General features: G+C 48.6%; 2 protein-coding genes across 3 annotated transcripts; one reads left to right on the forward strand and one right to left on the reverse strand.

Annotated features, from left to right (window-relative positions):
• Positions 1-62: 62 nt before the first annotated feature.
• Positions 63-6,591, forward strand: LOC125742088 (uncharacterized). The gene is given in 7 exon segments (XM_049013748.1): positions 63-200; positions 1,946-2,510; positions 3,434-3,737; positions 4,118-4,177; positions 4,706-4,968; positions 5,462-5,713; positions 5,715-6,591. Coding segments are annotated over 6 exon segments (1,983 nt in total). The 5' UTR covers positions 63-200; position 1,946; the 3' UTR covers positions 6,255-6,591.
• Positions 6,592-8,389: 1,798 nt separating this feature from the next.
• Positions 8,390-16,162, reverse strand: lyl1 (LYL1 basic helix-loop-helix family member). 2 transcript variants are annotated; one of them, XM_049013750.1, is made up of 4 exons: positions 15,684-16,162; positions 12,020-13,010; positions 10,646-10,740; positions 8,390-10,535 (listed from the first exon to the last, which is right to left on the reverse strand). In XM_049013750.1, the coding sequence occupies exons 2-4, from the start codon at positions 12,475-12,477 to the stop codon at positions 9,973-9,975; spliced, it is 1,116 nt and encodes a 371-aa protein (XP_048869707.1). In that variant the 5' UTR covers positions 12,478-13,010; positions 15,684-16,162; the 3' UTR covers positions 8,390-9,972. The 2 variants fall into 2 exon arrangements, with proteins under 2 accessions (XP_048869707.1, XP_048869708.1); XM_049013751.1 differs by having other exon boundaries at positions 12,020-13,130.
• Between the last annotated feature and the right edge of the window lie 8,990 nt (positions 16,163-25,152).

Genomic DNA, 25,152 nt, shown 5'->3' on the forward strand with positions numbered 1-25,152 from the left:
GGAGAGGAGACGCACTGGGTGTCTCCTACAGCTTTAAGCAGTTTGTCAGCAACAGAGAGAGAGAGCAAGGCAGCATTTTAAGGAAGAAGGGGAGCGAGAAAACAGCCTGGAAAGGAACAAGTAGCAAAGGCAGAGGTACGGCAGGACATAAGCCAAGAGTTAAGGCTTAATAATCAAGACAGACTGATCTCTGGCAGTGGGTGAGTTTACTTCTCATTTCTGTCTGTTATTGATGTTTGTTTAAAACTGTGTTTCATTGTGAAACTTCCAGCATGGGTGGAAGATTGAACAAAAGTTGCTTTAGTGATAATGAAATTACTTCAATATCACTTCACGCACAAATATACAGTACTGTGCAAAAGCCTTAGGCAGACAGAGAAAATGTTTAAAGCTAGTTATCTGGGTAGTATTTTCTCAGATAAAACATGGCTTAACATTAGAATATATGCAAATGAAGGGTAACACTGCCTAAGACCTCTGTACGGTACTGTTTGTATTTGTGTGTATGTATGAACATATACAAATATGTACATATATAGTACACATATATATGTATATATATATACATATATATATATATATATATATATATATATATATATATATATATATATATATATATATATAAAGAAAAGAAAATTATCAAGATTTTTCATTCATAATTAGCAGATTCTACATCCTAACAGATATTTAAATACAGTGATGATATGACATTTGTTGTACTGACAGAAAGCTCAGGGTGTGATTTGTTCACATGAATTCATCGCATCAGATTGTTGCTGGGTTTCATGTCAATACAGGTATGGTGGGGGGAGGGGGGGGCACTCTTCCATTAACTTTACCCTCCAAAAACCCAGAAAGGACACGCCTCGTACCGGACTCCCGGCTGCCAGGCTTCTGTGCCCCCACCCTACCCTGCACTGTTAGGGGTTTCCTTGGAGACGGGAGCTTATTATTACAGATGTATGTAGGACTGGCTTGGAAGGACCACATTTTTCAATTGGACTGTATGTATATGGTCTGCATAGGGCTAAGCTACTGCTACGGAGGCAGTTATTTAGGGTTCTTCTGCAGTGCTGTGTGTGTGTGTGTGTGTGTGTGTGTGTGTGTGTGTGTGTGTGTGTGTCTCGGAAAAGAATGCTGTAAAACAGGCCACATCAGGTGTGTCCCAGCTGTATGTTACACTGGGATGGTTACACTGGGAAAGAGAAACATAAAGAAGAGTCATGCCACAAGAATCAAGGCCTGAGGAACTGGAAGTGCAGGCTGTCCTCACGCCCCGTCCCCTTTGACCCAGAGCCAGTTACAGCGCCGTCCGTCCTCGCTGCAGGAACGCGGGCCCGGACTCTTCTCTTCAGTCCTCTTCCCCAAGGGCCGCAGAACTTATCTGAACGATGACAGAACATTATAAATACAGTCAAAAATATAGCTGATTAGAAGACATCAGATCGTAACACTCAAGGAGAAACTACTGTATTCCCAGCCTGAAAAAAACATTTTCATTAACTCATGATAATGTTCTATAAGTTATCTTCCCCCCCCCTCCCCCCCCGGCCATTTCTGTTTTAAAAGACACAGCACATATCGAGACAGGGTGGGGGGGGGGGGGGGGGCGATGACGGCCTCCGCATGCAGCCTGTCTGACTCTCCCTGCAGGCGTGCATTTGTCGCTCTCTAAACACCGCATGTCCACCCGAGACTCAACCCAGACGCATTCCATGCACAGCAGACAAAACTGCACGGTCCCTCGAGGTGTCATTCTGCGTCTCCCGGGAGTGTGTAGCGTCTGGTACGTGAGGATGTGTCATTCTTAACCCATTAAGGATACGAAAGGTGTCAATCGTCATTCCAGCAAGTACAACCAAGGGGCGGACAATTCTGGCAGGAGATGAGACATTTTAAAGTATGTGTTGACTGGCCTGTGTCTCCTGTCTCACCTCCGTAGGATGAATGAAAATGGGATGGCGCCCCCTGCTGGCTATCCAGAGCTCCGACTGGTCCTCTTAGGAACCATAGGCTGCGGCAAGTCCCACTCCGGAGACACCATCCTGCAGACGTCCCCCGGGGCCTCCGGCTACACTTCCCCCAGGATCTGCCGCAAGAGGCAAGGCCCGTCGGAAGGGCGGATGCTGACCCTGGTGGAGACACCGCGCTGGTACTGGTCAGGAGGCCGGGTGGAGGCCACTATCAGGCGGGAGACGACACAGGCCCTCAGTCTGACGGCCCCGGGGCCCCACGCCTTCCTTCTCCTCATCCCCGTGGGGCAGTTCACTGAGGTGGAGGGGCGGGTTCCCAGCCAGATGGAGGAGATGTTCGGGCAGGGCGTGCTACGCCACACGCTGGTGCTGTTCACCTGTGGGGACTACCTGATGGGGAAGGGGATGGAGGAGTATCTGGCAGGGGAGGAGCCCGGCCTGAAGGAGGTGCTGGACAGGTGTGGGGGGCGATACCATGTCATTAACAACCGTAGCCCCCAGGACAGGGGGCAGGTCCGGAGCCTTCTGGAAAAGGTGAGGCCGTATGCCGGTATCCCCATTACCCCGATTTAATTATGTTTTGTTCTGAATTTGCTAGCAACCTAATTTTGATTAATCACAATTAGCTTTAAAATCCATGCTTATGATTTAATGAAATTTTAATGCAATAATGCCTAGCCAATCTGACATCGCTAATTAAAACTTAAAGTAAACCTTCGGGACATCCTTCCAGCGCGACTCAAACTCTGGAAAGACTGGATTAAATACCTGTTTATAGCAAGATTGTTTATAGGAATTGACAAACTAAATGCTACTTGATTTGCTGCGGCCATATCTGGTTATTATAAGCAACATAGTGTCTTGCAATATTGGAGGTTTTACCGGTATCCACCACAGATTATCGCATATATTACCTTTAGCACACATTTGTTTCTAAGTGATGAAACGCGCTTCTCAGCTAAACGAAAAAGGTTTCGATTGATACATCTTGTTTAGATGTGAACTCCTCTTATTAGTTAATGAGGTTTTTCGCCGGTTCTGGTTGATGTAGGCCTGATCTGCGGAGAAACATTTACCATGCTCTCTCTCGATTGATTGATTGATAGTATCTGTGGATGCAAGAGAGGAGGTGATGATTAAAACAAATTATTATAAATAGTATTTAGTCTTCGGCTGAATCCGGGCATCTATGTTTATTTCTACATTGATTCCTAAACATCGCAGGGATTCCATGTATGATATGATATGATATGAATTTCTTGCAATCAGCTGCTATGTGTCTTATCTGAATTTCAGTTTCATTCTCGTTGGGGCTTGTTTTCAAGCTTCGGCTTGTTCATTTCCCCCACTTGGACAGTGCTGCCCAGTTCACTCCACTTCTGTAATTTCCTCAGATGCCAGGCGAACGCGTACATACCTGAAACATGACTCATGGCCCCATTTTCTCCTTCCGCCAGGTGGAGAACATGGTGCGAATTAACGGGGACTGTTACGTTCACCACATAGCCGCCCCGGTAGATGCAGAGCGGAGACCGGTGGACAGGACGTGGAGCTCAAACCCGATGGTGCTCAAAACGCAGAACCGGAGGGAGTCGTGGGACGGGTCGCGCCTCACCGGGATGGAGGAGAGAGACGGAGGGGTGGAGGAGATGGCCACCGCGAAGCAACTGCCCAACGGACTGCATGCAGCGGCGCCGCCACGCCGGACATCGGACTCCAGCAGCCCGTGGGAGAGAAGAACCAGCTACCGTCTGTCTGCCGGTAGGACGGCATCCCTCTGCTTCGAGGTTTTCTTGAAGATTATGAAACATAACTATTATTATACGTGTCATAAGCAGACAACATGAAAACGCAATACTAAGTAGGTTCAGATAGAAAACACGAATTTCATATTCTCAGAAGAACTTGAAGACTCCCTGCCTCTTGTGTCCCAGTTTTACTTTCTCTTTCTTGTCTAGATTTCCCCCTATGGCTGTTATTTTCATTTTTATGTTGTGGCGTCTGCTTTTCTTTGTTCAGTCTACTTCGTCACATCAAATACTTACACCGGAGACTCGCTGTCACTGTGCGCCGGTTTCATTGCAACCAATTAATTACGCGGGGCAGAAAAAAATGCTTACGTTGCATATTTTCGTCACTAGAGGGCGCCCTGCTCTCCCAGCTCATGGATGAAAAACCAGCCCCGAGCTATGTCAATACCAGTAAGTACTGTTAGCGGTTTTAATTTTTGTTTTTAACCTGCTATTTGTCATTAATAAAATTAGTTTAATTTAGCCTTTATGTGCTAGTTCTTATCTGTTTTCTAGAAAAGACATCATTTGCTTTTTTTAAATGTCTGTTAACTGAAAGGACAGTGTACACCTTCAGCCTGTGGGGAAACTACTCAAAGACCACAGTGAAGTATAAATACTGTGTTTAAAATGATTTTTACTAAGTGTGAACCAAACACTGATATTATGAAACCTATTTATGTGATATTCATCTGTACGTATTGGAATAACATAATTTCCCATGATGCAGTATTCTGTGTGTCACATCATGGAACAAGGTTATACTGTAGACTAATAATAACTGTTGAGTTGATGACATCATTATGTTACGTTTTCTTCAATATTCCCTTGTTGTGAATGTACCTCATTTTCTCTCTCTCTCTCTCTCTCTCTCTCTCTCTCTCTCTCTCTCTCCCTCTCTCTCTCTCTCTCTCTCTCACCTGCTACTCGTCCTCCCAGTCTTCCACCGTATCTCTTCCACCTCTGAAGAGCCGCCCCCTACCATTTCCCATCCTTCTGGCTCTATGGAAGACACTGTCTTTCCATCACCTGCTCCCTTCCTCTCCACCACTCTCCCAGAGATGAGGCTCCTCATCCTCGGCCGCAGGGGCATGGGAAAGAGAGACGTGGGGAACAGCATCCTGGGAAAGGAGGCATTCCTGTCTCGGGGCGGCGCTGATCAGGAGTGCGAGAGGAAAACTGCCATTGTGGCAGGGAATCAGGTTTGGGTGCCGTGCCGTTACCCCAAACACAACCGTAAACAAACGCTGACGTGACAAACCCAGTCACAAATCAGCCATGATCTTCTCAACAAATATCACAAAAAAACTGGGCCCTGATTAGTTGACTAATACAAAGATTCAGACCATCTACCATCTCAGAAACATAACACAGGGTCAGTTTTGTAGCAAATGTAGCGAAATGTAAGCAAAAATGTAGCAAAATGTAATAAAAATGAATGTCGAATGTGCCCTGCGATGGACCGGTGCCCCATCCTGGGTTATCCCCTGCCTTGTGCCTGTAGCTTCTGGGATTGGCTCTGGGCCCCCTGACCTTACATAGGACAGGCAGGTACAGAAAATGGATGGATGGTTCCCATAGACCCTCTACAGTTGAAACATTGTCTGTAGACATTTATACAGTATTTTGCCGTTTTTATAAATTGTATCTTTTAGTGCGACATAGTTTCTATTTATGTTCCCTTCCACCGCGCAGGTAGCTGTGGTCCTCACCCCTGACTGGCTGGACTCAGACCACCTTCTGGAGGATGTGCAGAAGGGTCTCTCTGAAGGCCTGTCTCTCTCCTCCCCGGGACCCCACGCCTTCCTGCTCTGCGTCTCAGTGGACCAGCCGGCTGCCGCTGAGCTGCGGGCACTGGGGGCCGTGGAGGGAATCCTGGGCCCCGACGCGCTCAGGAGTCACAGCGTGGTGCTCTTCACGCGCGGCAAGCAAGGGGGGCACCAGCATTGCCGAGCTGGAGGAGCACATCGCCAGCCATCGCGAGGACCTGATGCAGCTGGTGGAGAAGTGTGGGGATCGCTACCACGTGATGGAGCCAGGGAGTGTCGGCGAGCTCCTGGAGAAGGTGGAGCAGGCAGTGAAAGAGAGTGGGGGGAGGTGCTACAGTCATGGATCCAACCACAGAGGGATGGAGGCAGAGGAGGGGGCCCTGCAGATGCTCTCCTCTTCTCTGCAGTCTGTGAAAGAGGTGGAGGAGGATGCAGTCGAGCAAAAAGGGAGGCTGACAGAGAGGCATATGGACCAACCAGATAGCCCTGCCTCTGTCTCCTCTTCCTCCTCATCTCCCTCGCTCCTTCACTCCTTGCTCCTGAGGGTGGTAGAAGTGTTGAAGGGCGTCCCAAAGCTGCTGGCCGGCGGGGCCCTTCTGGGTGGGACCTTAGGAATATACCTGGGTGGACCAGTAGGGGGCGCAGTGGGGGCGACTGTTGGCACGGTGGCCACAGAGGTGGGGAGGCGAAAGTACAGTGTCAAAATGAAAACACAGTGATGGGGGGAAATAAAGGCGAGGACTGATGTGTGTGAATGTTTTGAAGGGGTTACAGTGACCTTAGCTGAGAACTATGAACATTTTGTGACAACATATTTTTGGACACATCATTAGGTGAGAAAAAGATAAGGGAAGAATTTCTGCATTTGCACGTACTTTGAGCAGTTGTGTGATAACGTGATAGCAGTAGACAAAGTAAAAGATGTTGAACCTCTGTGTATTTACTACAGAATATATTTGGTGTAAATACCACTAGCCAAAGTATGAATATCTGCAAAAGGCCCACTAAAGCTAATCATGGAGACTCTGATATTTATTAAATGACATCAGTGCCATACGTTGGTTCTCTGTTTGGTGAATTTTGGCTCCTGTTTAAGGGTGGGTACTAAATCACATGTTACACAAGAGTTACGTTAAAGATTATTAAAGAGTAATTTATTACAAAACTTGCTTAAGCGGAACCGTTCCATTAAACTGCGGCTGTGGTCGGAAGCGGGGGTCAAAGGTCAGCCATTTTCCGTTGGGTGTTGGCATCAGGGTGCCTATGCGTCTGTGATCTTCTCTAAGGTGGTCTCTTCCAGGGCAGCTCGTGTCTCTGCTCAGGGATCTGGTGACGACCCTGAAGGGGAGCCGTGGAACGCAGCCCCCCTGACGGCACAGACATGGGCGCGGTGGAGATTAAGGCCCCACCCTTACATTTATCTGCCGCTACCAGGCTAGAGGCCCCTTTATCTAGCCCGAAAGGGGGATTAATGTTGGGGGCTTTTTCCAAGGGTGAAGCCCCCCGTGAGGCCGACCGGGGTTACGGCTCTGCTGTTTTGTGTGAAAATGTCAACCGGCCCACCTTCCATTGACAGATTAGTCATGTGACCTCTGACAGAATAGTCATGTGACCTCTGACAGAATAGTCATGTGACTGCATCGCTGGTGCCCTCAGAAAGAATAGTAATTGTGTTCAAATATTTTTGACATTTTATGTCAAAGGAGAGGGATAGGATGGGGTCAGGTCACCTCCAACACTCCGCCCTCCCCACTCCTCACCCTTTCCTCCAACCCCTATGACACATTGCAGGGTGGGGCGCCTCTAAAGTGGCACCCGATGCCCTGTTGAGAGTGATGGAGGCACTCGAGGCCCGGGAGCCAGTTTGTGTGGGTTACGCAAACTTCCTTTCCTGTGGTAGAGGCTTTGGTTGGGTGGGGAAAGGAGAAAGCACAGCGAGACACCCCCCCCCCCACACACACACACACACACACAGCGCACCACAATTTGCGTTCTGTACGGCGGTTACTGCCAGTGAGCTTCAGGAAACTCATTGGCTGCCGATGAGACAGCACTAACTGTAAGCATTTCCCGGCCACCTGATGGAGCCGGGCACAGCCAGGATGCTCACAGCCCCCTCCCCCCAGCCCCAGTGCCCTAATCGCCATGTACACACGCCCTCTGCACTTGACCTCCTCGCTCGGCTACACAGCTGCGTTGGGAAACTGACGAGGTCCCCGATGTACGTGAAAACCGCCACAAATCTTTCCGTGCCTCCCGTTCTCACAGCGCTGTGATACGTCCGCGATGTCCGGCCACAGGATGGCCTTTTTTTCGAAGGGATATTGTGATGTTGTTTTTTTTTTCTTTCTTTAAAAAACCTCTTATTTTTTAACCTCTTATTTTTTCTTAACCTCTTTTTAAAAAAAAAAAAAAAAAATGTGCTCTTCGTGTTTCACTTTGTGTTTTACACAAAGTGTAAAAGATTTAAATAATGACAGAAGGACGCAGAAAGTGAGAGTGATGGGGACAGACGACAGGGACAGAGGTTATGAACGACCACGACGCAGGTCAGATCGAGCGCGGCGTGAAACGCCGTCCTATTGTGTTCCCTGGTAGTTGCGTATCTTGGGGTTAGAAGCCTGAACACCCCCCCCATCATCATCAGGAAGGAGTTGCCCGCGCTATTTCAGACACCATAAATGCTGATCAAGCAACGGCATAGCACTAGGCCCCCAGCAGTATAGATCAGCAAATGTACTAGATGACCAAGTACTTGCTCAGTTACATGGCAGTCTAGTACACTTCAAAGATCTAAAACGGCAGACGACTGTACAGTACTGCTAACCAGGAAGAAAGGAGGAAGCAGAAAACATTTATTTGAAAGGCAAGTTTAATACTGATAATTTAATGTTTACATGTAAAATTCACATTTGTGAATATTTAATCACCTAAAGCCACTCACTTTTTCTCACAATGTTAGTTATATAATTCTAGTATTTCTAAAACAAAATACCAAACAAGGTACAGTTACTTAATAATAGCTAATTTGGTCACAAGAGGGCTAAGTTACATTTCTTGAATGATTTAATTTAATAATAGTTAAAATAAACTTTTAAAAACTATATTATGTACTTTATATTAAATCAAGTGTTCTTGGAGTTTTCTAAAGTCATTGAGCAAAACATATTTAAAAAAATTACTCTCAAGTGTGGTGAGAAACTGACACCACTGTGATGGAGACTGCACATCCTGGAAGAACACAAACCAAGTAGCTGAGTGTGCTAGTATGCCAATTGGAACACTCCTACACCCTCAGCCCCTGTCCCAATTCACTTATCCTGAGGGAGCATGAAAAAATGCACCAGAAAGGCCCAATTTCTACAGCCCTTCTTGTGTTACACAGTCAGAACTGCGATTCAAACAGATGGCTAAGTGCTGTCATTTACAGCTAGGGTTGGATTTTCAGTTCTACCCTTGGGAAAGAAAGAAACCTGAATACCTGAGAGGCAGGTTTACCCGCCCGAAGTGAGAAGAATATATCAAAAATACGAAAACAAGCCAATCTCGACTTCGCTCAATGAAAATATTTTAAACTGAGGTTTACGCATCTATGAGACGTTCAACTGTGTCCATTGTGTAATGGCTGGGAGTGGTACGAGAGAACGATAGGAAGCCGAAAGCACACAAGCTGCCCTTAGAATGCGTCGGGGTTCAGTGGCCTTCCCGGCTGGCCTGTCGGACAGATCAGAATATATCAACGCATGCGGTCAGCCTGAGAGTAACAAACCACACTTGCGAATTCACAAGTAATTCAAACTGCGATTTCACTAACAGACCGGACTGGGTGCGACGGGGATAATGATCTAAACGTTGCGACGTGACCGGCGCAGGGTGATGAGGCACAAGCCGGCTTGCTCTCTAAACAGGGCAGAATCTAAACAAGTTTCTTCTCTGTCAGATGAGGATGTGGAACAGGGAACCGTGGTTGTTCGCTTCCGCCTGCTGCCACATCGGCCATCACGTCTGCCCGTCGGCCGCAGAAGAGGAAGGAGCGTGTATGTGTGTGAGTTTCTAACAAAAAGCAGCGACAATGAGCCGAAAAGTCCTGGGTGCGTAGATCTAGCCTCTCCTCATCCAGGCTCCTGGTCATCTTCTAGCCTCGGATCCCGACTGTGGAAGGATTCCCAGTTAGCCACCTCCAACGCCAACATTTGTCACGGTATAGGTGTCAGGACCTGGCCTGAAATGACACTTCAGACGAGGGACAGGGGTGATCACACCTCAGATTCAGCTTGATGGGGGGGTAATGGCCACTCAAAGAAAGTGACAGTCATGTCAGAAGAAATAGCTGTATTTACAGACATGTGGTGATTATGGTGAAATGAAAGAGAGATGTGTGCATTGGCAGCCAGTCCGGATTCTGCGCTCGGTATATTTCTGGACGTAACCATGGCATCACCGCTGGTCGCTGGCGAGCACCGGCTGCATCCGCTCTGCAGCCGGCTCCAGCCGGCACGCTCCAGGGTTTACTACTGAGTTCTTGGAGCTCAGACTCTCCTCGCTATCCGTGTCGCCATAGCAGCTGGAGGCGGGGGAGATTACCAGGGTACTCATGGATTCGGAGTCCTGGTCGGGCAGGACTGAGCCCAGGACTGGCCGATTAGTCAGCGAGTGGCCTCCGGGGGGGCTGTCACACTGTGAGCTGGTGTTCGGATCCCACGAATTGGCCGCCCTCAGGCGCTCATCCTCCGCAGCCTCTCCTTCTTCTCCCTCCTCCTGGGGTCTCCCATCCTCAGTGGTCTGGCTTCCCCATTCGCCGGCCTGGTCATGGAGCAGCTGGACCAGGAAGTTGATGTACTTCATGGCCAGTCGCAGGATCTCATTCTTGCTGAGCTTCTTGTCTGGTGGGTGCGTGGGGATGAGCTTGCGTAGCTCTGAGAAGGCCCCGTTCACGTTCTGCTGCCGCCATCGCTCCCGGCTGTTGGTGAAGACTCGCCGCGCCAGCTTCGGGGGGGGGCCTGCAACGCGCACAGGGGCCCAAGTGAGCACAGGTCGGAAGCGGGAAGAGGACGTGCTAACAGCTAGCATTGGCCCAGGACTGTGCCGAGAGGCACTCCGGAGGGCTCACCTTCTGAGAGGCCCAGCTCAAAGTGCGAGGAGGACCTCCTCTTCATGCGGCTGGCGGCAAAGAGGCCGTAATTCCCTGAGGGACCAAGGTAGGCACTAAGAGGGGGCGAGAGACAGAATGAGGAGGAGGAAACAGTGGATGAGAAATGGAAAACAAGCGGGCACCCAGGTCGGCATCTCCGCCACACCTGGTACCAGGTCCATACCAGGAACCCACCAATATGTCCCCCACTCAGCGAAATCGATCCCTACATCAGCGTTTCCCAATCAGGTCCTCAGGGACCCACAGACTCTCCACATCTGCTTGGCAACTGTCTGGCAGTGGGCTGGGAGGGAGCAAAAACACGGAGCCTTCGTGGGTTCCGGAGGACCAGGTTAGGAAGCACAGCCCTAGGCAGAATCTTCTGCACAAGGGGTGCAACTTTGTGTTATTTGTATACATGGCGATGTGCCTGATCGGTACAGCAATCAGACTTTCAGCAATCATAAGCAAGAGCAGAAAAAGAAAGCAATTACACCGAGAAGTGAACCTATTCAAGCGATGATCTGTTAGGCCGCAAAGGCTTTTTTTAAGCAGAGATAATTTCTGTATTTTCGGCTGCTCAGGACTCACTGACGATTACTGGCAAGGCAAGCCGACCTTTGCCATGGCGATGGGGAATGAGGAAGCCGGGGCGGAGATGGGGAAGACATGCGGCGTGTGGGAGGGAGGTGTGTACAAGCGGGGAGGCATGATATTGTGCAACAAGTCATGTGGCCTGGAAGGGACATGTCAGAATCAGAACTAAATCTAGATTCATCCATAGAAAGCGCTGTGTGAACAGCACCAGTGGTCTGAATGCGAATTAAACGACGTCCTCTGGGATAACAAAAGTATTCCCATTATGAATCACCAGTGTTCATCGATTGTATAGACAATGAACTAGACTGTGAACAAATATATTTGCTTTTTGTGTATTTCTTACGCTGTGATAATGAACGATGAAGAGGTTGTGTATCTCATCATGTCTGGGATCTATGCCCATGTTTGGGACATCCTGTGGCAGGTAAGGTAATCATATCACTGTCAGGCCCCTGAGCGAGGCCCCTAACCCCTGCTGGGCCCCTGAGCGAGGCCCCTAACCCCAGTCGCTCCAGGGGCCCTGGCTGACCTGCTCTCTGATCCTCACCTCTATGTCACCTTGGACCAAAACATCTGCTAAAGAAATATAAAATGGAGGCAGTATCTTTCTCAAATCAGTTCTGGGATCCATGACGCACAGATGACTCCGCCTTCAGAATTGTTATGGAGAAAGGGCCAGCAGAGTCATTAGTCTGTGTTACAGAGTCACAATACTGAATGAAAGAATGATGGGGGGGGGGGGTGGAGCCTCACCTGCTGAAGAAAGGGTGGCCGGGCAAGTAGGATGGTGGCAGCAGGGGGCCGGGGGGCGGCACAGGGGCAGTAGGAGCTGGAGCAGAGAGGGAGGTGAGCTGCGTCAGACGGATGTCGTTGGAGCCCAGGGCCCGGGGGGGAATAGGGTGCAGGGCAGTCAGCTGGGGACTGGGCAGAGGGAGGGGGGGGATGGGAGGCTTGCTGTGCCCGAGGCTGATCACCGGGATGTTGGGGGGGAGGGTGGCAGAGGAACATGGGGTGGGAGGGGGCGTGGTGTGGTTGAGGGGGGAGTCTTTGGCGGTGGAGACCGGGGGTGTTGTTTCGCGTGGCGATCTGGCCAACCCCCCTCCGTCGGACGTCTCCACAGCAATGGGCTCAGCTGGTGGGCGCTGGCTTGGGGGGGGGGGGCTCCTCGGAGGCACCGCTCTGGGCCGAGTCTCCCCGCTTCTGCGGTTCATTAGCCGCCGGGCTGTTAACAGGTGGCGACGCGCTTCGCAGAGGACTTGGCCGCCCGCCACGCTGGGCGCTGGGGGAAGCGGGGGGCTCCAGTTTCTCCATCATCTTCCCCTGTGAATGCCCCCACCCCTGCGTACTGTCGTCCTCTTGCTTGAGCCCCCCTGCCAGGGCTGGGCCGTCGGCGAGCACCTCCTCGCACGGTTTGCGTTTCCTATATTTCTGACGATTGTAGCTCCTTAAATCCGCCGCAATACGAGATGTTAGAGTGACGTTTGCACCTCTGCCATCCCTCTGGCTTGTGGGGAGGGGGGCATGGGGGCTTACAAAGAGATGTTCATGCAGCACGTCCACCTCACATCGGTACTTCACAAATCATCTGCATCACAGACTCAGAAAATACGTCCACACGATCGAACCTGGCCCCAGTTAGTCCTTGGCAGGGTACTGCGTCCTCGGGTCTGCAGCAAGTATAGTCCTTTTACCCAGCCTTCAGTGTCACCCAAAACCAGAGGTGTCAGCCAGCCGAATCTCACACCTGCAAGTGCACCGAGCGACACATTAGTGCTTCAAACATCGACAGGGCGTTCACTCGGCCAGCAACATGACTCGACTGTGAGAGCAGCTGAAATACCAGCAGTAGTTAATTCTTCACAATCTATAGGAAGAAGAGAAACAAAAAGGTTTTGTTAAAGCTTTCAAAAGTTTCAGAATTGTTTAAGCAAAGCACCGCGAAACCTCTGTTCGCAGATAAATTCAGCTACTTTGACCCTGAGGATTCATGTCAAGGTTTTGTAATCAACCTCTTCCCCTTTCCTTCTCCAGAAAAAACACGACGACAAGAGAAATTTCCCGTTTTGTTTATTTTCTCTTGGCCCTGCTGTTTCTGACGGCCCCTAAACGAAGGAGGCCTGACTGTGGAAATGCCCAGATCCAATGAACACACAGTCGCAGCCAATTTCCCCTGTTTCATTTGGGGTATCTGCCTGGCATAAGAACACAGCACAACCCGTCCGAAACATTACGCCACTGACCAATGACTCTATCGGAAACTATACAACAAAATAATTATCTTACATTTATGTGCATCTTATATTTTACAAAGTTATCTGCTCTTCTAGTGGTATCTCCAGCAGTTCTAATTAATGACTAAAACAATAACTTATCAATAATTTCTATAACAGGAACAATGGCGACGGCAACAGTAGGGATAATAAAAATAAGGATTGTTAATAATATGTACTAATAGCACAGTAGTTAATCCTGTAGTGGGCCTGAGTTAAGATTAGGATAAGAGTTAGGGTTAGGATAAGAGTTGAGTTAGGATAAGAGTTAGGATTAGGATAAGAGTTAGGATTAGGATAAGAGTTAGGGTTAGGATAAGAGTTGGGGTTAGGATAAGAGTTAGGATTAGGATAAGAGTTAGGGTGAGAGGTCTGAGATCGTCAGTGCTTTCATAGGTAGAAGGGGTTCCTGGGACGAGATGGGCTCTGTTCAGACTGTAGTTACATCAGTAAACAGAAGGACACCAGACACACTGATGCTGTCACCGACAGCTTAGTAACTTCTCCTTACAGAGAGGCCCTGTCACTGGCCACACTGCAGCCATGACCTCACAGAGCTCACAGTGCAGCGCGCAGGAGCTGAGGGGGGCGATCCGGCATGCGGGGCCCAGGAAAGGCACAGGCAAGGTGCATTTCTGGGGGGGTTTTAGCTGGAATTACTGTGTGACTGAGATAGTAGAGCATACAAACTAATTAAACTGCATGTGTAAAATAAACATGAAATTCTGTTGAATAAATTTGATTTGTATAAACTATTTTGTCGTATAAAATTCCTAGAAACATAACATAAATTTTTCATTATTTAAATTTTTCTAAACAAGACACGTTTTACAGTGTAAGGTTATTATTATTATTATTAATATTATTATTAGTAGTAGTAGTAAGAGGAGGAGGAGGAGGAGGAACAGAAGTAGTAGTAATACTTGTATTAATACGTCTACTAATATTTCTTATATGGTATTTTTTTAAATGTCATCTCCGCATTATACGTCTAAACAAGATTTAAAAATAGGAGAAACTGCCTGTTGTCGGACTTAGAAATTAGCACGAAATTAGATATTAGAGATATGTAGGCCTAGTGTACCTCTAATATTCTACATATATTATATATATTGAACTGACGGGTACTGATAGGTATACTAATCAGGCTCTTGAAATGTGTGCGCAATATACTATTTTTCGTAACGTTATACATTTTGCCAGTATCAGCGTTAACAGCGTAGTTGTAATTCGATCGGTTGTAAATATGACACGCAACAACCGAACAGGAAAACGAGAAAGCAGCATATTTCGCGTTTTTAAAATAATCCCATTTAGCCTAATCACACTAATTATAGTATTAAATGCAATTAAAATTATGTTTCGTTGTTAGTCGATCCACTCATCATAAATTTATACAAAATATATATTTGCGTTTGAAGGTATTTAAATTGTATTATTTTTGATTTACTCAAATTGTCGCGTGGCCCAGTTTGTTATTCGCAGGTAATCGGCCGAAACATCAGAGTTATGGGGTGGACGTCGATAATGATGCCCGTGATCTTAACGATAAGTACGATAACAAGCCAAAAGACTGTGGTACATATGTAGGGAAGTAAAAAATTAACGCACGCACAGTTTGTAATTAAGGCAATGTAACTATCAACGTGTTAAACGTTTTATCTCAGTGCATCTTCTATTGTGTTAATTAGTACATTATTCCAATGTAGCTACAACGCTAAACGAAAGTGTATTTAAATCAAAATAATGCAGTGCTTGTAGGCATATTCCAACAATTTGACCGCAAATATATTTTTTTAAATTATAAACTAAAAAAAATACTACCTATTCCCAATATCCAACACGCAAACACAAGGAAAAAAATCCATAAATATTGAATTCTGAAAGCAGCAACAGCAGCCCTTAAGATATGAAAAAACAAAACAAAAAGTATAATTACGTAAACAATGACATTATGTTGGCCAAAAAATTCCTAGCTGGAAAAATCACGATATCGCGACAAAGAATACGTAAGATCCGGTGATATGCCAGGGACAACAGTACCTTCAAGCCAAAAAACGCAGCCCTACAGACCAAGGGAAGGTCCGGCTTATTTCAGATGTATAGAATGGCGTCGTCGTGCGGTAATTGTTGGACGAAACACTCACATGAGTCGGCTGCTGGTGCACAGGGAGTTCGCCCTCTTTCTGTCTGTCTGGCTCAGTCACACCACACGCTCACGAACGTCCTGCTCTCCGCTCCTGTCTTTCCTCCTCATGCCTGCCGACGTGTGTCAACTTTAGGCTCCAGGTCCCCGGGCGAGAGAAGTAGGGTCAGGCGGAGAGACTACCAGAGTGCAGAACTGCCCCCTCGTGTGGTGTCCGGTGGACCGGGGTGGGGGGGGCTCTCTTAGGCTCTCAGGCACCGGCCTCCATGGCGTGCCTCTCAAAATCTTCAGCACAACGCCGAGGAAAACACCGGAACGGAGGACAAATTAGGCAAAGACTCGGTAGATGTGAAAAGTCGGCAAACTGGCAGCATGCGGATGGGGCCAGGAGGCGATACAGGCGGGGGCCAACCTGCGCGGCAAAGGCGGAGCTCAGCCCTGAGGCCAAGGTGATGCTCACCGACCCCCCCCCCGCCCCTCCCCATCTCTCCCTCCTCCCCTCCACGCTCTCTCCATCGCTTCCTCCTCCCCTCCCTCCTTCTCTCCTTGCGAACCAGGCGCTGTTGCTCCAGTTGGCCGCCAGTGGGATTTAGCCACTGTGAGGGCTGGAGAGAGAGGGCGGGGGGGGGGGGAGGAGGGCGGGGGGCAGAGCTGTGCTGCGGAGAGAGATTTCCGTTCCCTACTGGACAAGAGGATGCTCTTTTACAATGTGCTGGGAGCTGATAAGAACCTCAGAAGTGGCCTGCACCACTAAGATAAGGAAACAGAGTCAGCCCCCCCCATGCTCTCGACCTTCCAACACACACTCTCTCTTACGAATACCCCCAAATCCCACCGCCCCCCCCCCCCCCCCCCCCCATCGTCCTTCCACCTTTCTGGTCAGTCCCAGACTATAAAGGGCCTTGGATCGCTCCCAAAAGGAAACACAGCTAATATCACAATGGAATAACACACATACACGGTCACCCGCACACGTCAGAACCTCCAGCCACACACGGCCGTCCCCCGGGTCGCCGTGACGACACCGTCAGCCGTGCCCACCGCTGACAGACACAGGAGAAGGCCGACATCATTTCTGGGACTCCGCGAGCTGGCGGGAAGAGGATCAACGTGAAATGCTCCACATAACCTGCAGCAAGAACAGACCAGAGTCCACACGAGATCTATTTCATCAAACCCTTCCTGTTTCATGCCGTGACTCATATAACTGAAAAATGACTCATGAGTCATAATCTAAGTAAATATTAGTGGAAATGTTATGAGTCTCATGTTAAAGCTACATTATATATGCATATTTGTTTTTTTTTTTAAATACATATGCATTTATGGGTGGACAAAATAAATGAAACACCATATGAAAATAACTAAATCACATACTAGCTTGGATGCCAATAAAAGTAAGCGACACTCAGCACTTTGATTTGTAAGTTAACTAATGGAAAAAGAACAGGAATGCAAAAAGAGCGATGGATCGGTCAGAATAAACTGCTAAATTATTACATGTGTGAAGGAAAACGGTGTCAAAGATCATGACAATATGTGTCAAACGCAGACACACTGCATGGGCAAAGGGGGACAGAGTTCTGCAAGACAGACGCATAATCTGAACGGAAGCTGAACTGTGGCGAAACTAATATGATCTGAAACGTCACATTACATTATTTACATGATTTACAATTTCAGTTTGTAGATGACAAAGGATGGCCCTCAAACAACAATGGCCAGCTGTTACCTGTGTAACATTTAAGCTTCCCGAAGGGCAGCATAAATAGATAAAGTTATTGCTTGTAAAATATTCTGAACGATATTTAGAAAACGATCATAACTGTTTCCGCTGATCTAGGTGAGGGCTGAGCCTCAGTGATCTCAGGCTGCAGTTTGGTGGCGTCTCTGCCCCTGCATCTGTGTCACGACCCACGAGCCCCGGCGTGATGCGCTACAGCTGCGACCGGACTCGCCCGCACGTTCGCAGCATTGCGCTGTGGCCGCAGCTTACCAACAAGCAGGCGATTTGATTAACTCTCCTCCTGAACAGCTTCCTTAAGGTCCACTTCCTTCCTCTGCCCCCCCACTCTCATAATCAGACTTAGACAATCTAAACAAAAACACCAAACCCCCCCCCCCCACTGGTGGCTTTGTGGGTATCAGTGTGGCCGGGGTTATGGGTTCGACTCCTGCGCGGGAGTCTGCGTGCTGCTCCTGCATACAACACATGCTTGTAAGAAGCAGCATGTTTGTCATCACAAGAAACTTTCGCTGCAGAAATGCACAAATATTACACCCCCTGCTGTACATTTTTATGACATACAACAGACACATAACATTAATATGCTGCGTTTATTCCATGACAGTGTCACAACTACTGCTTTTGCCCACTGGGGCTGCCTCTTCTGAAGATTTTCCTGAATCAGCCAATGAAGTTTTACAGAAAAATATGATCAGATCTGGTGACGTTTCATAGTTTTGTCTGCTTGTAGACAGAGTTTGCTCTTAAAGTGTAAATTAAATTTCCAAAGTACGGACTTAAACAGAAGGAAACAACACGGCTGTAACTTAGTAACATCCAGCTGATTTTTGGCCCCATAATAAGCAATTAAAAGTTTCTGATAACTGGAGAGTAAGAGGTATGCTTAGAACAGTTAGTGCACATGTGACAGGAAGGGGCGTCGCCAGAGCAACACCACGGACCACATGGTCTGACCCGCTGAGGGCAAGATGGCGGACGCGGCTTCCTGCTTTGAGAAAAGCCATGGATGAGCACAGCTGGGCATCTCAGAGGGGTTAGAAACTTCAGCAAACCTGCATTGAATCGGATTCCATGTCTTCTCAGTGTTTAGCTCTCGGTGACATAGCCGGATTGGTGCCCTGGCATGTCAGGCTGGGGGGGAGGGGGGGTGATAGGCCTTCACGATCTGAATCCCCCCCCCCCCCCCCAGGCAGCACCTGTGGTTCCACACGGATGCCCTTCACTTGCTGTGATGCTCGCACTAGTTGTCTCGATTTGCGTAGTTTTTTTTTCCTTCAATAAAAGGCGTCTGTCCTCTGGGACGAAGGCTAATTTTATTCTGTTTTCTATCTATTGCGTCGATTTGGCGAGGGAGATGCTGCCCGTCTGCATGCGGGTCCAGGCCCCTGGCCGAGGGCTGTGGGGGAACGGGTCACATTACGTTCCCACTCCCTCCTACTCTGACCTACTCTGCCACCAAACAAAATATGAAAAAATAATAATACTCGTGGTCCAAAAATAGACTAATGGAAATGTGTCAGTGTACGTCTGTGAGACAAAGCAAGCCTGTGGCCATCAAAAAAAACAGTGTATTAAAATTAAAGAGGCTAATGTGGCGTTTCCCCCTGGCATGGAAGACATAAGGCAGGATTCCTCTGGAAGGTTCCGGAAGCCCCCCCCAACTCATCTCCAAAACGCACCATCTTTAGCTTCATCTTCATGTCAGGAACATCACAGGCGGACTCCCAGCCCCCATCGGTCGAAATGCTCCAGCACTGGGAGTGCGGTGGGCGGAGCAGCGGTGGGCGGGGCCACGGTGGGTGGAGCCACGGTGGGTGGGGCCACGGCGGGCGGAGCCGCGGTGGGCGGAGCCGCAGTGGGCAGAGCCACAGGAAGCGTCCTGGAACATTAGGAGCTGAGGAAGTGGAAAAGCTGACAACTGCCTGAAAAAAAAAGAAAACCTTCAGTCTTTTTATCTGGACAATGATTGGGGGGGTGTTTGCTATAGAATACCATTCATCCACAAAAGTAAGCTGAAATGACATAAGTGAAGTAAGCCGCGTGTCACAGGTCCTGACGTCACTGCGTGAGCTGTCTCTTGGAAGGGACAGCGGACCCACAGGACATGGGGATCGGAGGACAGAATGGGGGCTTTATTTGGGGGCGGGTTTCACAGCACAAGGGGCAGCAACTGGACTAAGACAAAGGGGAACTAGATAGGGACCAGACGGCCAATTTTGCTCTCTGGGATTTGGGCTGGCAGGCCCCCCCCCCCGCACCACCCACCCTTCTCCAATGCTAGGAAGTAGTGTGGCTTATTCACTAAAACCAGTGATAAAATCACAGGATATTCGTTCCATCACAGGGACAGTTTGATTCTGTCCTCACCTGTCCAGGATCAAGGCATTGTGTCACTGGGACTTCCTGTCTACCACGACTCACACATGTTTGTATTCATATCTTTGTGGGGACCATCCATTCATTTCTATGGAGAAAACTCTAATCCCAGCAATGACAGCCTTACCCCCTACCCAGCCCTAACCTCGACCATAAGGAACCGAACAACATACAAGACTTTTGCCATTTTTTGTTTTTTGACTGTAGTCACAGATTTATATAAAACTGAGTTTTCTCTTGTGGGGACCGAAAAGGAGGCCCCCACAATGTCAAAATAATGGGTTTTCATCACATTGTTGGGGCATTTGGTCGTCACAATGTAAAATATACATAACCCACATACACACACACAGATACACTATTACTCAGTCACAGACACACACAGACACGTGCTGGCACATAGAAACGCATGCATACACACACACGCACTCTCACACACTCACACACACAAAGCCAAGCGGCTTCTCACACATACACACACACCCCTGACAGCGGCTCCATGGACACCCTTCCTCCGTGTCACGTAAACACTATTGTGTGGGCGATAAGGATCAGGGAGCCTAATTGTTTTAGGTAATATAAGCAGTCGATTTCATGGGGAAAGTGATAAACAGTCAGTGCGGACGCCGGTCGGGTCGTATGTGCCAGTCCTCAGGCCTGTCTGCACCCGGCCTTTGATCTGGAATGGACCATTATGGGGGTGGGGGTGTAGAGCTGGACCACAGGATTTAAAGCAAATGGTGCCAAGGTAACAGTGACACTTTGAGCAGGAGGACAGTAGGGTTTGAAATGGGGGGGGGGGGATTTAAAGAAAACCTGCTGTAGTGTTTGCACAGAGGAGAGGTTGACACTGGTGCTCCACTGGGACTGTGGTCATAGCCAGGCGACCTCCCCAAGACAATCGGGAGCAAGCAGAAGGGACAGAGCTTATTAATGTCAAAGCAAATCACCATCGTTAACCAACACCCTGAGCTGAGCGACAGCTTTGATCCGACTGGAGCTGGGATTCGAACCTACAACCTCAGTCTACCTCCAGGACATGATGGGTGTGGATCTGGCCAAAATTAGGGGCGCAACTATGAAAATACACAAGCCTTTTGTTATATGAGTAGAATTTAAAATTATGGTTGGTTAATGAGGTTATATAAATTAGACAGAACTAGAGACAAAGGTGTATGGACATCCAAACAAATGCCAAATGTAGCAGAAGGTACTTTTTTATATGACTGATGGCCTCTTTCCATAAATCTTATGGATTTTTTATGCCTTAAATTTATCTATTGGTGAGGTTTTCTTATAGTACTTTATGTCAGTGACAAAACAAACTCAAGTGACTGAAATGGACTTATGAATACAGTCTAATTTATTCTCATTAAGACCCTGTTTCCTCTTTTGATTATAACAATACACGAAGGACAGCGGCGGTCTGTGTTTCTCATAAGGCTGTTAGTCAAAGACAAACAGGCCGTTTGAGCGCGTGCCGGATGAGGATAGTGTCCGGTGAGTGTGTGAGTAGGAGCTGGAAAAGAAGAGAACTCTTCTAAAGGGGAAGGCTAGCTTGTCCCCCGAAAGGGTGTCCAGACGTAGCAGGGTGACCTGCACACGACGGCAATATGACCCCCCCACTATGTCAATAAACCCTGAAAGCAGAGGGTAGAGATGTGAGCCCGTCAATATATAGAAAAGCAGTGACCAATGATTTCGCTGAATGAAGCCAATGCAGGCTGATAACCGGCAGGGCTGCTCACTGGTGACAGAAAACAATGGCAATCGGTAGCTATACAGATTAATTGCGCATCATTGACCGAAAAAAAAAGTGTCTGTTGCACGGAGCTCTGTTCCCAGGATGCACCTGGAAGGGACAGGGCGGATGCAGGGGGACAGCTGTTTCCTGTCTGAACTTCCTGCCTGGTATTGGTGAGGGTGTGGGGGTTGGGGAGGGGCGTGCGGGGAGGCTGGGGTAGCAGCGAGGGGGTGAGCTTTGGTGGGTAGAGGGTGTCCATTGGGTGCTGCCGGGTCGGGTCCAAACAGGATGTTTCGGCCACGGCCACAGGTGCGAGCTCAGGAGCGATCAGGAGGGGGCGGGGCAGTTCTTCCGATGTATGGGGTGGATGGGGGCAGCGTATGCGAAGTAGGGTCCAATCCCTTCTCGTGGTACTTTTTATCCACAGCAAAGGGTGCCTACAGGAGCGGCGGCGGCTGGTGAGTGAAATCCGCTCACGTTTGGTCATCCTTGGCTTCCAGGGTCTGCTGGAGATGCTTCGGCGGAGAGGAACCCTGTAAAGGACTCTCCGAGGGGGCGCGTCTGTTATTACAGAGCAAGGCACCGGCTGGAAGGATGCAGGCAGGCTGACCTTCACTTAACTGGCCAGCAGAGGAAATGGCCCCTCTTTTTGGGCAACTACCTGCCAGGTTCCGGCGCTGACCCAGCCGACCCTGGTTCAGCGCCCCCCCCCCCCAGCTCCAGACGCCCTTCCGTGTTCACTCAGTTTGATTTCTGGCACTGGAGAGGGAGATTGGCAATAGCCAGGTTTGTTTTCCCGAGCGATGGTGAGTGCACTTTCCAAAGCCTGGAGGGGGGGGGGTTGTTATTCAACCCCACGTTTACTTCCCCTCGCCTGAAATTCCTGGCTGTCATAATGTCCACCATCCACATTCCTGAGCCATTTTACAGGAAAAACACCCCCCAGACACTTATTACCATGTTTCGCGGATCAAATTGTTTCATACGAGACACTCCTTCTCACACATTGATTTATTGTAAAACCTGTGACTATGGCAACTACTGTCAGCATCTGGTTGCCATAGGAATGATTGTGAAATCTTGTTACTACACAAGTAATCCAGACAATAAAAATGAAAAGTAAACATAATAAAATAATATCCTTCAGACACATTTGATATTTGTATCAGTTCATGAAGGGTGACATTGTGCTTCGTACCTCTAGGCCTGGCTGGCCTGACTCCTGCCTTCCTTCTGTACGTGTGAAGTTCATGCATGATCCCCTCATGACAAATGAGTTTCTTCAGGGACTCTGGTTCCCCCCTGCAGCCCAAAAACATACAAATATAATACATGGCCAAAAGTATGTGGGTACCCCTATTAATTAGATGAAATTAATAATAATTAATAAGTAAGCCACACCCATTGCTGACACAGGTGTATAATCAAGCAGACGATCAGGCAACAAACATCAGCGGCCGAATGACTTGTTTATACAGCAGAGCTTGGTGACTTTCTACTTGGTACCATCACAGGACTCGATTTTTCCGACAATTCAGGTCGCTACATTTCTGCCCTGCTAGAGCTGCCCTGATTGGCTGGAGGTGACGTTATTGTGAAGATCAGAGTGTCTGGGGGCAGGTTCAGTAGCGAAGGGTTCCAACCTGAAAGGCAGTAGTGGAAAGTTCAAGCTCAGCAAGTACAAATCCAGACCAAGATTTTGTTTCAACCATCCAGTTGAGAACACTGTGACTGTGATTCTATATATTCAGTTGGTTGGTTGAAACACCAACATCAGCAACCTTGGTCTGGATTTGTACTTTTGGACCTGAACTTTCCACCTCTGCTGAAAGGCACCCAATAACCCAACATCCATACCCAACCTCAATGGCAGCAAATACCACCAGCAATGTTCCAGAATCTAATGGACAGCCCTCCCAGAAGAGTACAGGTTATCACAGCAACAAAGTGTAACCAAATTCACATTAATATCCTTCGTTTTGAAATGAGATGTTGGACAAGCTGGTGTCCACATACTTTCAGCCATACAGTGTGGGTTAAACAGCATCTCTAAACTGCCCCGGGACATGAATGTGAGTGTGCATGCGCGTGCCCAACAGTGGTACTTAGTAAAGACTCTACCTCAGCCTTTTCACTGCACTGCCTGAGCGTCACTGTTATTTCCATCCACTAGATGGAGACAAACACTGCTTCTACAGGTGTTGTTGCCTTCCTCACCAGGGTAACGCTGCGGCGATACGGGTCCTTTATTCCAACACACATATCTAACAAAATAACTTTTTATTAAACATTTTAATGTATTTATTAATGTATTTTCATTCAACCAAAATTATGCATATTACATAATCTACCGGGCAAACTGACAGTAAGAGGGCGTCGGTGGTTAGATCCCTGCATAGGTTAGGTCTGGTATGTCTGGTAATATATTCCTGTCTGCTAACCCCAGATTGTTCACTATTACAATTAACAGTTTCCTCCGATTTCAAATTCAGAATCTCAAAATCATAATTTTCCCCTTTAGTTCACCTTATTTTTCCGGTTCTAATTGCGCTGTTTTCCGCCTGATGCTCCACTAATATCTTCCCCACTCTCACCACAGGAGGGCGCCATAACCCTCACACAGGGACGGCGTCGCGTCGGCCGGAGGCACTGCCGGCGGAGCGGCGAGGCGTTTCCGAATGTGGGTGGTCCGTCCCGCGTGGGAGGGAGGGGGATTAGCCCTGGACTTGGGTTCCCCCAAAAAGAATGGGGGTGGGAGGATGAGGAGGGGGGGGAGCAGAGGGAGAGAGAGCGTGATCTGCGATGAACATCTGCCTTCCAGATGTGCCCTCTATAGTCGCTTGAAAAAAAGAGAGAAAAAAGTATAAAAACGAAAGGAAAAATAGTGTGCTTAACAGTTCTCAGCGTTAGAGATTAGGCATGAGAGCTGAGCAGGGTAGCAGAGTGTCTTTGATTGTCCTGAGAGGGGTTTCCAGTTCAGAAATGATACACTCCAGCATCTTAAATCACACCCCAACGCCCCCCCCAGCCCTTGTCCCTGCCCCCCCCCCCCCCAGTGCTTCTGAGAACTTGAGACAATATATTAAAACAGAACACCTGTCTAAATATTTCTCCATGTAAGTGGGCTAGCATGTGGGGGTATGATGGGGGGGGGTATTAGACAAAAGTGGGGGGGGGGGTGGGAGGGATGTAAAAGGATGGCTAGAAACAGGGAAGGCGTGGGTAGAGCGTACAAGAGGGGGGCTGGTGGCCTGGAACCCCTAACACGGGGACGACAATGTGAGAACGCAGCCCCACTCTCCCTGCTCCCCGCCCCGGCTGACTTATCGCCAATGCTATCAGGATTTATGGAACTTTCCTCTCAGCGCAGAGGCGGCCAGTGATCTCCTGCGGTCACCCTTGAAGTGGGGAGTCTTTCATGGGCGGTGGACGCCTCAGCGTTTGGGCCTATCATCACCCTTCACCGGCCGCCAGAGAGTGAGACAGGGAGAGAGAGGGAGAGGGGGAGAGAGAGATGGAGAGAGAGAGGGAGAGGAAGAAAGAGAGGGAGAGGAAGAGAGGGAAAGACAGGGAAAGAGAGAGAGAGAGAGAGAAAGACGGAAA

Source organism: Brienomyrus brachyistius, chromosome 5, assembly GCF_023856365.1.
Source record: "Brienomyrus brachyistius isolate T26 chromosome 5, BBRACH_0.4, whole genome shotgun sequence".
NCBI classification, from domain to species: domain Eukaryota; kingdom Metazoa; phylum Chordata; class Actinopteri; order Osteoglossiformes; family Mormyridae; genus Brienomyrus; species Brienomyrus brachyistius.

Bases quoted from the DNA above. Each gene is read 5' to 3' on its own strand.
- lyl1 (XM_049013750.1), bottom strand. From the start codon at position 12,477: ATGAACCGCAGAAGCGGGGAGACTCGGCCCAGAGCGGTGCCTCCGAGG. The intron at 10,741-12,019 runs GTGAGGCTCCAC...GCCCCCTCTTAG, and splicing joins GGCCACCCTTTCTTCAGCAG to TGCCTACCTTGGTCCCTCAG. The intron at 10,536-10,645 runs GTGAGCCCTCCG...TGCGCGTTGCAG, and splicing joins TGAGCTGGGCCTCTCAGAAG to GCCCCCCCCCGAAGCTGGCG.